General features: G+C 35.7%; 1 protein-coding gene across 1 annotated transcript; it reads left to right on the forward strand.

The window, feature by feature from the left end:
- The first annotated feature begins 2,829 nt into the window (after window positions 1–2,829).
- LOC138338493 (uncharacterized) lies at window positions 2,830–3,243 on the forward strand. Its single transcript, XM_069289459.1, has one exon. It carries the CDS (start codon window positions 2,830–2,832, stop codon window positions 3,241–3,243), a length of 414 nt encoding a protein of 137 aa, XP_069145560.1.
- The last annotated feature ends 11,646 nt before the right edge of the window (window positions 3,244–14,889 follow it).

Consider the following 14,889-nt stretch of genomic DNA (forward strand, 5'->3'; position numbering starts at 1 on the left):
TGGTATCAGAGTGTCACGTTCCGACACAATAACATTGAAGGCAAGGAATCTTGAAGTAGCTTAATATACTTAATCTCAAGGAACCTATTTTTCAAAGGACTTGGTGTGGAGGCATGAGTCCTCACAGGTGTGCTTCATGATGTGATTGATGGTGTGCTTATTATGGTATTGTTTTTGTCAATGGTTCATGTGTTTGTTGCTTGCCACCTGTTAGGTATTGTGGTTGATTTTATATTATTATTTATTATATATTTATTCCTATTTTGAGTTGACCGATGATACCTACGCAGTATGTGTCCCTTGTACTGACCCCTACTTGTATTTTCTTCTGTTATGGAGTGCCGCAAGTGTACCATCGACTTCGAATCGCCCTCACATCTAGCCAATATCCAGGATATCAGAGTTCAGGGTGAGATATTAGTTGTAGCTCGTGCTGGATGCTCTCATTCACGTCTTGATGTCTTTGTTTTTCCAGACACGGGTCATATTTTTGCTTATTTTGGTTTCTTAAAAAATTTTAGACTTGGTAAGTTGGAAATAGATGTCCTTGACTTGATGACTATCAGATTTTGGGATAATAAGTATTAAACATTAGAAACATATTTAAATTGGTAACATAATAACTTTGGAGCTTCCGAATTATTTTTGCTATTTATAGTTGAATTATTGGTGTATGTTGGGGTTCAGACTTATTGGTTTGCCCACCTAGGGGATAAGTGTGGGAGCCGCTCACGACTCTTTTTGGATTGTGACAACTTGGTATCAGAGCGTTAGGTTCGTTTGGTCTCATCACACAAGGACAAGTCTAGTAGAGTCTTGAGGAATGGTATGGGGACGCCTTTACTTTTCTTCGAGAGGCTATAAGACTTTAGAAAAACTCTATTCTTTCTTTATTACGTGCTATTACTTGGATCCAATTGGTATGTAGGTGATATAAATTGGTATCTGACAATCTTACTCTATTTCGCAGATGGTTAGAACTAGAGCAAAAAAAGTTCCAACAACAACACCGGTGAGACAGGGTGCGTCTAAGACAACCATTGGGTTTGTGACTCGAGGAGGAGCACTGGCAAGAGGCTGTGGTAGAGGTCGCAGGAGGACGCCCACTAGAGGCAGAGGACAAACACCTGGTCCAGCTAGGAATAGAGCAGTGACTCCTCCACCGACTGATGAGGTAGTGAGAGAGGGTGAAGAAGGGGAAAATGAGCAGATTAAGGATAAGGAAGTATTACCCCAGCCTACCCCAAAGATGATTAATCAGGTTCTTACATATTTTAGCGGGTTATATGATAAGGAAGTACGACCCCAACCTCAGGTTAAGGGAGTATAACATGCAGCTGTTGTTGCTCACCGCATGGATGCATCATTGGAAGTAGGCATGTTTCCTCAATTCACTACAAGGTCTATAATGATAGGTGATCAGCATGAACTTTTCATTAAGTTCTTAAATTTGAAACGTCTAGTCTTCAACGTTGATGAATGTGAAGATGCCTATGATTTTCTGGTTGATTATCATGAGCTGCTACATAAGATGGACATAGTAGAACGATTATGTTTTGAGTATGTGACCTACTTGTTTTAGGGAGCTTTCGGATGTGGAAAACTACAGGCAGCTGAAAAAGGTAACTATTAAGAACAAGTATCCCATTCCTCGCATTGATGATTTGTTCGATCAGCTACAAGGTGCTTGTGTCTTCTCTAAAATTGATTTGAGATCCGGTTATCATCAATTGAAAATATGGGCAACAGATGTGCCAAAGGCTGCGTTTCTAACCAGGTACGGGCATTATGAATTCTTTATAATGTCTTTTGGGCTTACGAATGCCTCTGCTTCTTTCATGAGCCTAATAAACGGGATTTTTAAGCCGAATCTGGATCTCTTTTTTATTGTATTTACTGATTATATACTGATATACTCAAAGAGAAGGAAAGAACATGAGGAGCATTTGAGAGTTTTATTGAAGTTGTTGAGGGAGAAAAGGCTTTATGCCAAATTCTCTAAGTGTGAGTTGTTGCTCGATTCAGTGTCCTTGTTGGGGCACGTGGTCTCTAAGGATGGTGTGATGGTTGATCCTTCTATGATTGAGCAGTGAAGAGTGGGGTAAGACCTACTAATGTTTCAGAGGTAAGGAGCTTTGTTGGTTTAGCTAGCTACTATCGTCGATTCGTTAAGGGATTTTCTTCTATTGATTCCCAGCTGACCAATTTGACTAAGCAGAATGTTCCATTTGTATGGTCCGACGAATGTGAAGAAAGTTTTTGAAACTCAAGACATTGTTGACTACCGCGTCGATTCTTGCCTTGCTTGTAGAAGGTAAGAATTTTATTGTTTATTGTGATGCATCTTATTCTGGTTTGGGTACAGTGTTAATGAAGGAGAGAAATGTAATTTGTTATGCTTCGAGGCAATTGGAAGTGCATGAACATAACTATCCGACCCATGATATGGAGTTGGTTGCAGTGGTATTTGCATTGAAGTAGTGGAGGCATTACCTATATGGGGTCAAGTGTGAAGTTAACAAAGTTCATCTTAGTCCTCAATATGTCTTTACTCAAAAGGGTTTGAATTTGAGGAAGATAAGGTGGATGGAATTATTGAAAGATTATGATATTACTATTTTATATCACCCTGGAAAAGCTAATATTGTGGCAGATGCCTTAGGTGGAAAAGCAAGAAGCATGGGTAGTTTAGCCCGATTACATGTTTCTAGACGCCCATTGGCTAGAGAGGTTCAGACTCTGGCTAATGACTTCATGAGGCTGGAAGTACTAGAGAAAGGAGGATTTTTGGCCTCTGTGGAGGCATGATCTTCCTTTTTTGACAATATTATGGGAAAGCAGTTTGCTGATAAGAAGCTGAGCCAAATTCAAGATAAGGTATTGCGAGGAGAGGCTAAAGAGGCAATAATTAATGAGGAAGGTATCTTGAGAATTAAGGGAAGGGTATGTGTGCCCCGTGTTGATGATATAACTCACACTATTGTTGCAGAAGCTTATAGTTTGAGGTATTCTATACATCCTGGTGCAACCAGGATGTATCATGATCTAAGGCAACATATTTATTGGTGGAGTAGAATGAAGCATGACATTGTTGATTTTTTTGCCCAATTCCTGAATTGTAAGCGGGTAAAGTATGAAAACCAGTGGCCTGGAGGGATACATCAGAGAATGCCCATTCCTGAATGGAAGTGGCAAAGAATTGCAATGGATTTCGTAGTTGTTCTTCCAAAAACAATGGGTTAGTTTGATTCTATTTGGGTAATTGTTGACAGGTTAACTAAGTGTGCTCACTTCATTCCGGTCAAGATGACTTACAATGCAGAGAAGTTAGTCAAGCTCTATATCTCAAAAATTGTTTGATTGCAGGGAGTTCCACTTTCCATCATATCAGATAGAGGTACGCAATTTACTTTTAGGTTTTGGAGGACCCTACATGTTGAATAAGGTACTAGATTGGATCTTAGTACTGCATTCCACCATCACACAAATGGGCAGTCTGAGCGAACAATTTAAGTGTTGTAGGATATGCTTCGTGCGTGTGTGATAGATTTTGGTGGTAATTAGGATAAATTCTTACCCTTAGAAGAGTTTTCATACAATAATAGCTATCACTCAAGTATTTATATGGCACCATTTGAGGCATTGTATGGGAGGAGATGTAGGTCTCCCATTGGCTGGTTTGATGCATTTGAGGTTAGACCGTTGGGTACTGATATTCTGAGGGAATCATCAGTGAAGGTAAAATTTATTCAAGAAAAGCTTTTAGCAGCTCATAATAGGCAGAAGGAATATGCATATAGAAAGGTTAGCGACTTGGATTTTTTGGAGGGTGAACAAGTCTTACTTATGGTTTCACCCATGAAAGGTGTGATGCAATTTGGTAAGCGAGGTAAGCTTAGTCCGAGGTATATTGGACCATTTGAAGTTCTTATGCGCGTGGGGGAGGTGGCCTATGAATTGGCCTTGCCTCTAGGCCTTTCTGGAGTGCACCCGATATTCCATATGTCTATACTAAAAAAATACCAGTGTGATGGAAACTATATTATTCGTTGGGATTGACTTATTCTTTGTGAGAATCTATCTTATGAGGAAGAGCCTGTTGCTATTCTAGATAAAGAGGTCTGCTAGTTGAGATAAAAGGAGATTGCATCTATCAAGGTTCAATGGAAGAATCGGCAAGTTGAAGAGTCCACTTGGGAGATTGAGATTGATATGCAAGAAAGATTTCCACATCTTTTTACAAATTCAAGTACTCTTTCTCGCCCTCGCCTTTCTTCCTATGATCGTTCGAGGACGAACGATGGGTAAATTTGTATCTATTGTAACGACCATTTTTGATCATTTTGAGCACAAATTTTTTTTAATGTCAGAAAATACTTTCTATAGATTTAAAGGGGTGTTTTGGACTATTCATAATTATAATTATGAAACTAGTGGGGTACTTTAAATAATTTGTTTAGTTAGAGATTAAAGGAAATCGAAATAAATTATTAGTGGGTCACTTTTATCATGTATAGTTAGTTTTATATAATAATTAGAGAGTTAAGATTCTGGAGGAAAAAGAAGGGTTGAGGCTAGTAAAACAGTGACTACATCGGGTAAGTTTCCACAACCTGTGTGTGTACATATGTGTAATTGGATAAATATATTAAGTCGTCATATTATGTATATTGTTTTTATACACAAAGAATTATTTATTATTGTTGAAGTTTAGGGTTATTTAAAGCCTAAACGATAATTTTTTTTACTATGATATGCCTTGCAAATTGGATTATTTCGGAACAAAGTTTTGGATGGGTAATTAATAGGTAATGATGACTATTTGGGGAATGATAATTCGTATAGGTTAAGATATATGGTTGTTCATGCCCTTGGTGGCACGTTATTGTGCTTATTTAATTACATTATATTATAGCATTATTATTATGCTAATTGCTATATAATGAAGAGATATTGAATATTTTAAGGTGAATATGATTGGAAAATGAAAATACAGTCATTATGGGAAGAAATTTAGGTGGTAAAATGGTTGATAAAAAACATTAGGGTCTGGACGTGTTGTTAGTTGGCCACTAGTTTCATAACCTGTAGCTTTCATCTTTGTATATTATAATAATTTGTTATCACATTATAGAATATATATTAACTATATTGAGATAGATAATTAAATATTATGTGTATTGAGTTACTTGAATTTTATTAAAGTTTTGCTAAATGGAGAATTTAAGAATTACCCTTAGGTTTAAACATTAGGAAATTGATTATATGAGTAGGCGAGCTTTTGGGTATAGGCTACATACATAATAATCAGAGTGTTTATGGTCTTCTGAACTTACACCTTATGTGTGTATATATATATATATATATATATGAAAGATTGGAAGGGTTCAGAGGCAATAAGGAAAGGAAAGACATTGGAGAAGTAGTTGTTTGATTTTGATTCTTCTGTTGAGTTAGGTTATGGTTCATTTCTATTTGATAGATAAACTCTAAATAGGGATTTGTATGTATTGAGTGATATTGTAAAGTCTCCTATGTACTTTATTGTGTGCTTGTATGTTTTTTATTGTGTGGTTTGTGGTTGGCCTAAAAAATTATGAGGCTATTAAATTTTTAATCTTGAACCATCTCTATTAAGATGACGCCTTGAATAAAGAAATCTTGCTAAAAATAAAATAATGAGATAATTGGATCGGAGTGTCACGTTCCAACACGGTATTATGGGCTCGGAGTGTCATGTTACGACACGTTATTATGGAATCGGAGTGTCACGTTCCGATACAATAACATTAAAGGCAAGGAATCTTGAAGTAGCTTAATATACTTAATCTCAAGGAACCAATTTTTCAAATGAGTATGGTGTGGAGACATTAGTCCACACATGTGTGCTTGATGTTGTGATTGATGGTGTACTTATTATGGTGTTGTTGTTGTCAATGGTTCATGTGTTTGTTGCTTGCCAAGTATTAGGTATTGTAGTTGATATTATATTATTATTCATTATATATTGATTTATATTTTGACTTGGCCGATGATACCTACTCAGTACGTGTCCCCTGTACTGACCCCTACTTGTATTTTCTTCTCTGTTCTTTTGTTGAGTGCAGCAAGTGTACCAACGACTTCGACTCGCCTTAAGCTCTAGCCATGTTCCAACATATCCGAGTTCAGGGTGAGTTATTAATTCTAGCTCGTGCTGGATTCTCTCATTCACGTCTTCATGTCTTTGAATATCCGGACACGGGTAATCTTTTTTCTTCTTTTGGTCTCATTAACACTTTTATGGTCGGTTTGGATGGGCTTAATAAAAGCAGCTTTAAAAAAGTACTTTTGAAAGTGCTGAAATTTATTTTTAAAATAAGCAGTTATGCGTTTGGATAAAAGTGTTGAAGTTAAAAAAAAGTTGTTCATGTGTTTGGCAAATAAGTGCTGATAAACAGCTTTTGAAATCAAAATGTCTGAAATACCCTTACAATCTGTTAACATAATAAAAGTTAATTAATTTATATTTTACAGCCATAAATAATTATATTTCGCTATCATTCACATATTTCTTTCTCATCACAAATTATTTGTAAGAGGAATATAAACTTATTATAGATTTTAAAGATATATAATTTGAATAGATTAAAGAACGATTTAAGATTTTATTTTAGTTTCAACCATAGGTATTAATAATTGTCTATCATTCACATATTTCATTATTATCACAAATTATTTATAAGAGGAATATAAATTTTTATTTAAGTTATATGTGCAACTTATTTTACATTTTATTAATATATAATTTGAATAGATCACTTGAAAGATTTAAGATATATTTATTTTCATTGATTAGTAATAGTAATTGTCTATCATCCACACGTGAAAAGGGAAATATAGAAGAAAGAGATGTTAGGGTTATCTGGGTAATTTGGAGATTGTATAAAAATATTAAAGGCAAAAATGTATATATGTGTTCAACTTAAAAAAGCTTATAAGCTGGGGGAAAAAAGCACCCCTACCCCAGGTTTTAACTTTTGGCTTAAAATAAGTTTTTTTAAAACTTAAAATAAGTTATTTTGAGTATTGCCAAACAGCTAAATAAGTCAAAAATAAGTTTTAAGCTAGTTTGACCTGCTTTTAAGCTTAGCCAAATAGGCTCTTAGACCTGGTAATTTGGAAATAGATGTCCTTGATATGATGACTATAAGATTTTGGGAAAATAAGTATTAAACTTTAGTAACTTATTTAAATTGGTTACTTAATAAGTTTGATTCGCCCACCTAGGGGGGTAAGTGTGGGTGCATCTCACGACTCATTTTGGGTCGTGACATAACCTTCCTAAACCACTTCAAATATAATCACACATTACTTTCATAAATATATTATTTCCACCTTAATACCAGATTTAATTAACATCCAACCAATACACGACACACAAATTATTAATATGAGGAACTACACACGAGTCATCACTGTCACGACCCAAAGCGGGCCGCGAGTGGCACCCACACTTACCCTCCTATGTGAGCGAACCAACCAATCTAAACCCCAACATTTCAACCATAATAAACAGAATATAATGCGGAAGACTTAAACTCATTAATGAAAATCGGTTAAATAACTTCTAAAAACTCAATACTTATTATTTCTAAAATCTTGAAGTCATCATCACAAGAACATCTATCCTCAAATTACTAATTCTAAGAGTATCTAGAAAGCTAGAATAAATAAAAAGCTAGTCCATGCCGGAACTTCAAGGCATCAAGACATGAAGAAGAAGATCCAGTCCAAGCTAGAAGCGTAAGCTCACCCTGAAATCCGGTGTAATGAAGACTGGCTAGAGTTGCAGTTGAGTTGAAGACGACGGTACGTTTGCTGCACTCCACAAATAACAAAGAAAAACAATTACAAGTAGGGGTTAGTACAAAACACGAGTACTGAGTAGATATCATCGGGCAACTCAAAATAGAAAACGGTATATATCAGATAGTATCATAAAATCAACTACAATACTGAACATGCGGCATTTACAATTACCATAACCCTTGGTCACAACACCAAGCACATAAATTAGGACTCACGCCTCCCCATCATACTCATTTGGGAATTAGGTTCATTAAATTGAGTATATTAACATCTTTCAAGATTCATTATCTTTTTTTCTCTCGTGTCGGTACGTGACACTCCGCTCCATATACTATCCTGGTGTAGGAACGTGACACTCCGATTCTCATAATACTATCCTGGTGTCGGAACGTGACACCCGATCCATATTCTATCCTTGTGCCTGAACGTGGCACTCCGATCCATATACTATCATGGTGTCGGAACGTGACACTCCGACCGTCATCATACTATCCTGGTGTCGGAACGTGTCACCCGATCAATATTCTATCCAGGTGTCGAAACGTGAAACTCCGATCCTCATCATACTATCCTGGTCCCGAAACGTGACACCCGATCCCCTAATCTCACTATTTCCATTCATCAAGCCTTCTTTTAAACCAAGGCATAATCATTAACAAGTAGATTAGGGTTTTAAGGACTTAAGATTCAATACCTTCATCATGATTATTTTATCACAATTATATAATCACATTCATGCAAGCATACAATTAAGCATATAGAAGGGTCTACAACACTACCTAATACATATCATTCGCTATTAAGAGTTTACTACGAATAGCATAAACCATAACCTACCTTCAGCGAAGAATTGTGATCAAGCAATCTACTTTCCCAAAGCTGCGTTCTTCCTCTCTCTCAATCGATCGTTTCTCCCTCTCTCTCTGTTCTTTTTCTTATTCAAAGCCTCTTTCTGTTACCCTAATTAGAATATAATTAATTATAAAAGATGATTAAATACCCCACTACTAGTTTCAAGGTTCTCTCTTTTAACCCCCAAGTAATTAAATTATTAACATTAAACCACTACCATTATAATTATAAGCAGGAATAGTCCAAAACGCCCCTTAAAATATTTAGCAGAAATCTGACCCAGTCAGGGTCACGCAGCCTGTGACGGTCCGTCTCGCACGTCCGTCACAAGGTTCAGAGAGTTAATTCTGTGGAAGGATTTGTGACGGTCCGTCAAGCCCTCAACGGTCCGTCCTGTCATTTTTTCATGAAGTTCAAAGAGTCGATCTCATTACCCAAATTTCTAAATTCTAAGTGTTTTGGCATGAGACACCCTCGACGGTCCATTGTGCCCATGACGGTCCGTCGTGGGATCCGTCGACCCAGACAGTGGTTTTTAGAAATTAACGCTGCTGCTCCAAATGATTAAACAGGTCGTTACAATCGAATAACTGAGAGTGAATGTAGTGAAGTGTTAAGAATCAAAACGGCATCAAGTACGCACGATAGAGATCCAAGAAGTGAAAGTTCTTCCTAAAAGTCACTATCACCTCTCGAAGATAAGTACAGACGTCTCCGTACCGATTCAGAAGACTCTAAAACAGCTCGACTTGTATACATGTAATACCTATGAACATGGGGCTCTGATCCCATTTTGTCACGACCCAAAAATCCACGTGATGGCACTCTTCTTATCCCATCAAGAAAATTTAGCCTAAAACTTAACCATTACAATAAAAATGCGGAAAATTTACGATCAACTTACATTATACCCCTAAAACCTGGTAGTCTCGTGTACAAGCCTCTAATGTATTACAATTCAGTCAAAAGAAAAACTCAAGTCTCAAATGAACTTGATTCTATAAAAAAATAAAACAAGATCATAATTATGGAGAAGAAAGTCTGCTGAGATGGAAACAGCTACCTCACAAATCCTCAAGAAGCCTCAAAAAAGAAGAGAATGACAAGTACAACAAAAATCCAGGCTCATAACCTACAAAAATTTGTAGATGCAAGGGGTGAGTACCAAAACACACGGTACTCAGCAAGTAAACCTCTAAACAAAAGCAAAGGGGATGAAACACGGGTACTCATACCACCTCTTACCGAACCTCCAAAACTACAAGCTACATTAAAATCAGCCCAACCTAACAGCTCATAGTTTACATATCACGTAGCCCAACAGCAACACTCAGAAAAATTACATATCCTCAACAACAACACTTAAACAAATTACATATCGTCAACAACAATACTTCAAAAAATTAAATATCCGCAATAACAAGCTCAATATTGATCAGTCACAAGTTCCACAAAAAGGTAATCAAAAGATCAGCAAAATACAATATCAAGTTCACTAATAATAAGTATGTACAATGCAATGGTATGCAATGTGAAGTATAATGATGCATGTATGACCTAGTGATACACACTCGTTGTCTCTAAGTCCGGGATCCATGGGGACATAACTGTCCATGCATCTGTCGTGGCACACGACACGACCTTTGATAATAGTAACAATTGCTACGAGCGATACGTCCCTCGAAATATAGTATACATCATATAGCGCGATACGTCCCTCGAAATGGTAAATATTCTTTAAGTTGTCATTCTTTCTCAATGCACATAACACTTTCACAACCATACCTTAAAATAATGCAAATGACATGTTCACACAAATAAAGAGGATATGACCACTTTTATAACACTTTTCAATTCACAACAACATCAACAATTATTCAACAAACTTTTCAAACCATTATTTATTATCAACACATCACACACAAGCAATTATTTACATTGACTATTATAACCCTCTGTTTTAATCATCAGAATTAACCAATGTGGACAAGTCAACCCATCACAAAGTGTCACGATCCAAAATGAGTCATGAGTGACACCCACACTTAACCTCCTAGGTGGCTGAACCAACCAATATAACATAACTTACAAAATTCAAAGATAACATGGAAATTCAAAATCTTACTAAATATCATTTTCCAAAACCTGAAAGTCATCACAACAAGGACATCTAATTCTAATTACTAAGTCTAAGAGTATAAAAGACAACAATATAAATTAATAAAATGGTATGTGTCCGAATGTATAGGACATCATGTCATGACCGAGAGAATCCAACACGACCATGAATGAATAGCTAACTTTGAACTTGATATGCAGGAGGATGGCTAGAGATGAGGGAAATCTGAAGTCATAGGTACACTCGCTGCATATCATAAAAGGAAAACAAAGAAAAACACAAGTAGGACTTAGTACAAGGATACATGTATTAAGTAAGTATAATTGGTCAACCCAAAATAGTAACTAACATACACTGAATAATAGTAAAATCAACTATAGTACTTAATAGGTGAGAAGAAACAAGCAACATCAATAAGTGACAATTGAAGCAAGTACCTAACTATAACAATATCAAGCACACACGAGGACTCATTCCTCCATACCACGTTCGTTGAAAAGTGGGTTCTTTGATATTGAGTACATTAAATTAATTCAATATCTTTTTCCTATAATATTCTGTGTCGGAACGTGACACTTCAATCCAATCATATCGTGTCGGAATGTGTACTCCGATCCAATTATACTGTGTTGGAACGTGACACTCCGATCCAATTATACCATGTCCGAACGTGACACTCTGATCCAATTATGTTGTGTCGGAACGTGACACTCCAATCCAATTATACCGTAAATTTATCCTGTATTATCACCGGTTTCAATTAATTGTTTTATTATTTTCATGAAGCCTTCTTTATGGAAGTCATCACTTTGATCGATAGGGTAAGAGAATATAAATTCTATAGTCTCAGAATTTCAGATCAATGACAAACCACACAACCAAATCACATAATCACACAGTCAAGTACATAGAGAACTTCACAATATCATTCAATGCATATCAATCACTATTAAGAGTTTACTATCAAATAGAATAGATCATAACCTACCTCCACCGAAGAATCAAAGTCAAGTAAGCAACTTCTTCAATGCTTTTTCTTTCCTCAATGACTCTGAATCTTCCCAATCTATAAAGTATATGATATTTGTAAGTTGACACACTCAATTGTATATCAAGTTTCAACATTAATTTCAATTAATAGGTAAAATCCTATATATCTTTAATTTAAGACTTAGCTTAAGTCTCAATTTCTTTAATATTATCAATGTAATAGAACACACATAAGGTTTAATTACCCATCTCAATATATCATAACTCCATTCATAATATGGTATGCAAATTCATAATATTATTAAAAAAAAATTCCACTGGTTACGGACCAGCGAAACCAACACCTTAATTCATCATTAATCGAAAGTCAATTCATTAATTAATCAATCATTATTCTTCACTAATAATCCACCAATTCTTATATTTTCAAAGTCCAAGAACGTTAACAATATTTACCATTTGCAATTTAACTCACCACTCTATTCTCTTCTTTCCATTCACAAACTAATTCAATGTAATAGTAATAATTATATAATCTGTACATGCATGACACTCCAAATCCACCAATAGCCTTAACGATAGCCATACAATATCACATTTAATTGACTAATAACAATTTTCTTAATTATCAAACCAACATCTACGTTGCCAAGAAAACTTTTTCATTCAACCTTTTTTCAACCAAACACACTAAATATAATAATATTATCCATCAACTAAAAATTAATAAAATTAATATATTATTACTAAGCAACACCAACAATTGTGTCTATATGTTCTGTCATGTTATTACTTAATAATTTCTATTCTTCTTTTCAATCATCAACCTAAATTCTTTTACAAATTTCAAGGCACTTTAGTGGGTATTAAATCCACTCAAATTACACACACTAATATTAACAATTTCCCTTGTCAAATCAATATTTACATATGCATACAAGTATTAAAATATGATAAAAATCTCTATACCTGAAGTCGTCCGTCAAACTTGTTGGCACTGCCAAAAACCGAGAGAAGAGGCGCATGCTATCTGTCCTCTGATTACTAAATAATAAAACCCTTCATTCTTTTATTTAATTTATTTATATATGGGTATAAATTATGGATTAATAAAATATTATATCCTATTAATTTTAGTATTATCGTCTTTAACCATCAAGTAAATTAATTATTAAAACTACCCTATTAATTTTATAATTATAGTTACGAATAGTCTAAATTATCTATTTAGAATCTATAAAAAGAATATTATGACATAAAAAGATCTAGTACCTCAAAACAATCAAACGAGTCGTTACATTAGATACCAATTGTCACGACCCAAAATGAGCCGCGAGTGGCACCCATACTTACCCTATTATGTGAGCGAACCAACCAATATAAACCCCAACATTTCAACCATAATAACAAGAATATAATGCGGAAGACTTAAAACTCATTAATATAACCAAAAAATAACTTCTAAAATTTAATAATTATTATTCCCAAAATCTAGAAGTCATCACCACTAGAACATTCTATCCTCAAATTACTAAATCTAAGAGTATCTAGGAAGCTAAAATAGGTAAACAGATGGTCCATGTCCGAACTTCAAGGACATCAAGACATGAATGAGAGAGAATCCAGTCAGAGCTAGGAACAATAGCTCACCCTGAAATCTGACGTGATGCGGACTTGCTTGAGTTGAGGACGAGTTGAAGACGATGGCACATTTGCTGCACTCCACAAATAACAAAGAAGAAAATTACAAGTAGGGGTCAGTACAAGGCACAAGTACTGAGTAGGTATCATCGGTCCACTCAAATTATAAAGCAATATATATCGAATAATAACATAAAAGCAACCAAAAACTTAATAAGTGACAACAACATGTACCATAACCATTGGCCACAACACCAAGCACATTTATGAGCAATCAAGCCTCCACACTATACTCATTTGAGAAATAGGTTCTTTAAATCTGAGTATATTAGCATAATTCAAGATTCATTCTCTTTACTATCCTGGTGTCAAAACGTGACACCCGGATCCCCTCAATATTCATTCATCTTACTATCCTGGTGTCGGAACGTGACACTCCGATCCCCTACTATCCTAGTGTGGTAACATGACACTCTGATCCCCTCAATATTCATTCATCTTACTATCCTGGTGTCGGAATGTGACACTCTTATCCCCTACTATCCAGGTGTCGGAACGTGACACTCTGATCCCCTACTATCCTTGTGTCGCAACGTGACACCTAATGCTCTAATCTCATTAATTTCCAGTTCATCAACCTTCCTTTATTCCAAGACATTATCATTAACAAAGAGGTTTTAAGGTTTAAGATTCAACAGCCTCATCGTGCTTATTTTATCACAATTATATAATCACATCATGCAACCACACAATTAAACATATAGAAGACTTTACAATACTACCCAATACATATCAATCGCTATTTAGAGTTTACTATGAGATAGCATAAACCATAACCTACCTCCACCGAAGAATCTTGATCCAGCAAGCTATCCCCCAAACCTTTGTTTCCTCTGCGTTCTTCTCTTTCTCTCGCTCGTTTGTCTCTTCTTTTCTTTGCTCTTTCTATTTTTCCTTATTAAAACTTCTTTTAGCCAAATTATCATCTAATTAAGTATAAAAGATGGTAAAAGTAACCCACTATTTATTTCAAGGTTATCTCCTTTAATCCCCAAGAAATCGAATTATTAACATTAAACAACTAACTTTATAATCATAAGCAGGAATAGTCAAAAACACCTCTTAAACACCTTTAACAGAAATCCGACCCAGTCAGGGTTACGCAGCCTCTGACGGTCCGTCATGACTGTGACGGTCCGTACTGTAGGTCCGTCACAAAGTTCAGAGAGTTAATTCTGCGGACAGATTTGTGACGGTCCATCGTGCAAACGGCGGTCCGTCTTGCCATTCCGTCGTGAAGTTCAAAGAGTCGATCTCAGTAACCAAATTTCCAGAGTCTAAGTATTTTGGAACGAGACCCCCAAGACGGTCCGTCGTGCCCATGACGGTCCGTCGTGGGATCCGTCGACCCAGACAACTATTACTAGAAATAAACT

Source organism: Solanum lycopersicum, chromosome 9 (genome assembly GCF_036512215.1).
Source record: "Solanum lycopersicum chromosome 9, SLM_r2.1".
Classification (NCBI taxonomy): Eukaryota; Viridiplantae; Streptophyta; class Magnoliopsida; order Solanales; family Solanaceae; genus Solanum; species Solanum lycopersicum.

Coding starts and splice junctions, on each gene's coding strand:
- LOC138338493 (XM_069289459.1), top strand. CDS start 2,830: ATGGGAAAGCAGTTTGCTGATAAGAAGCTGAGCCAAATTCAAGATAAG.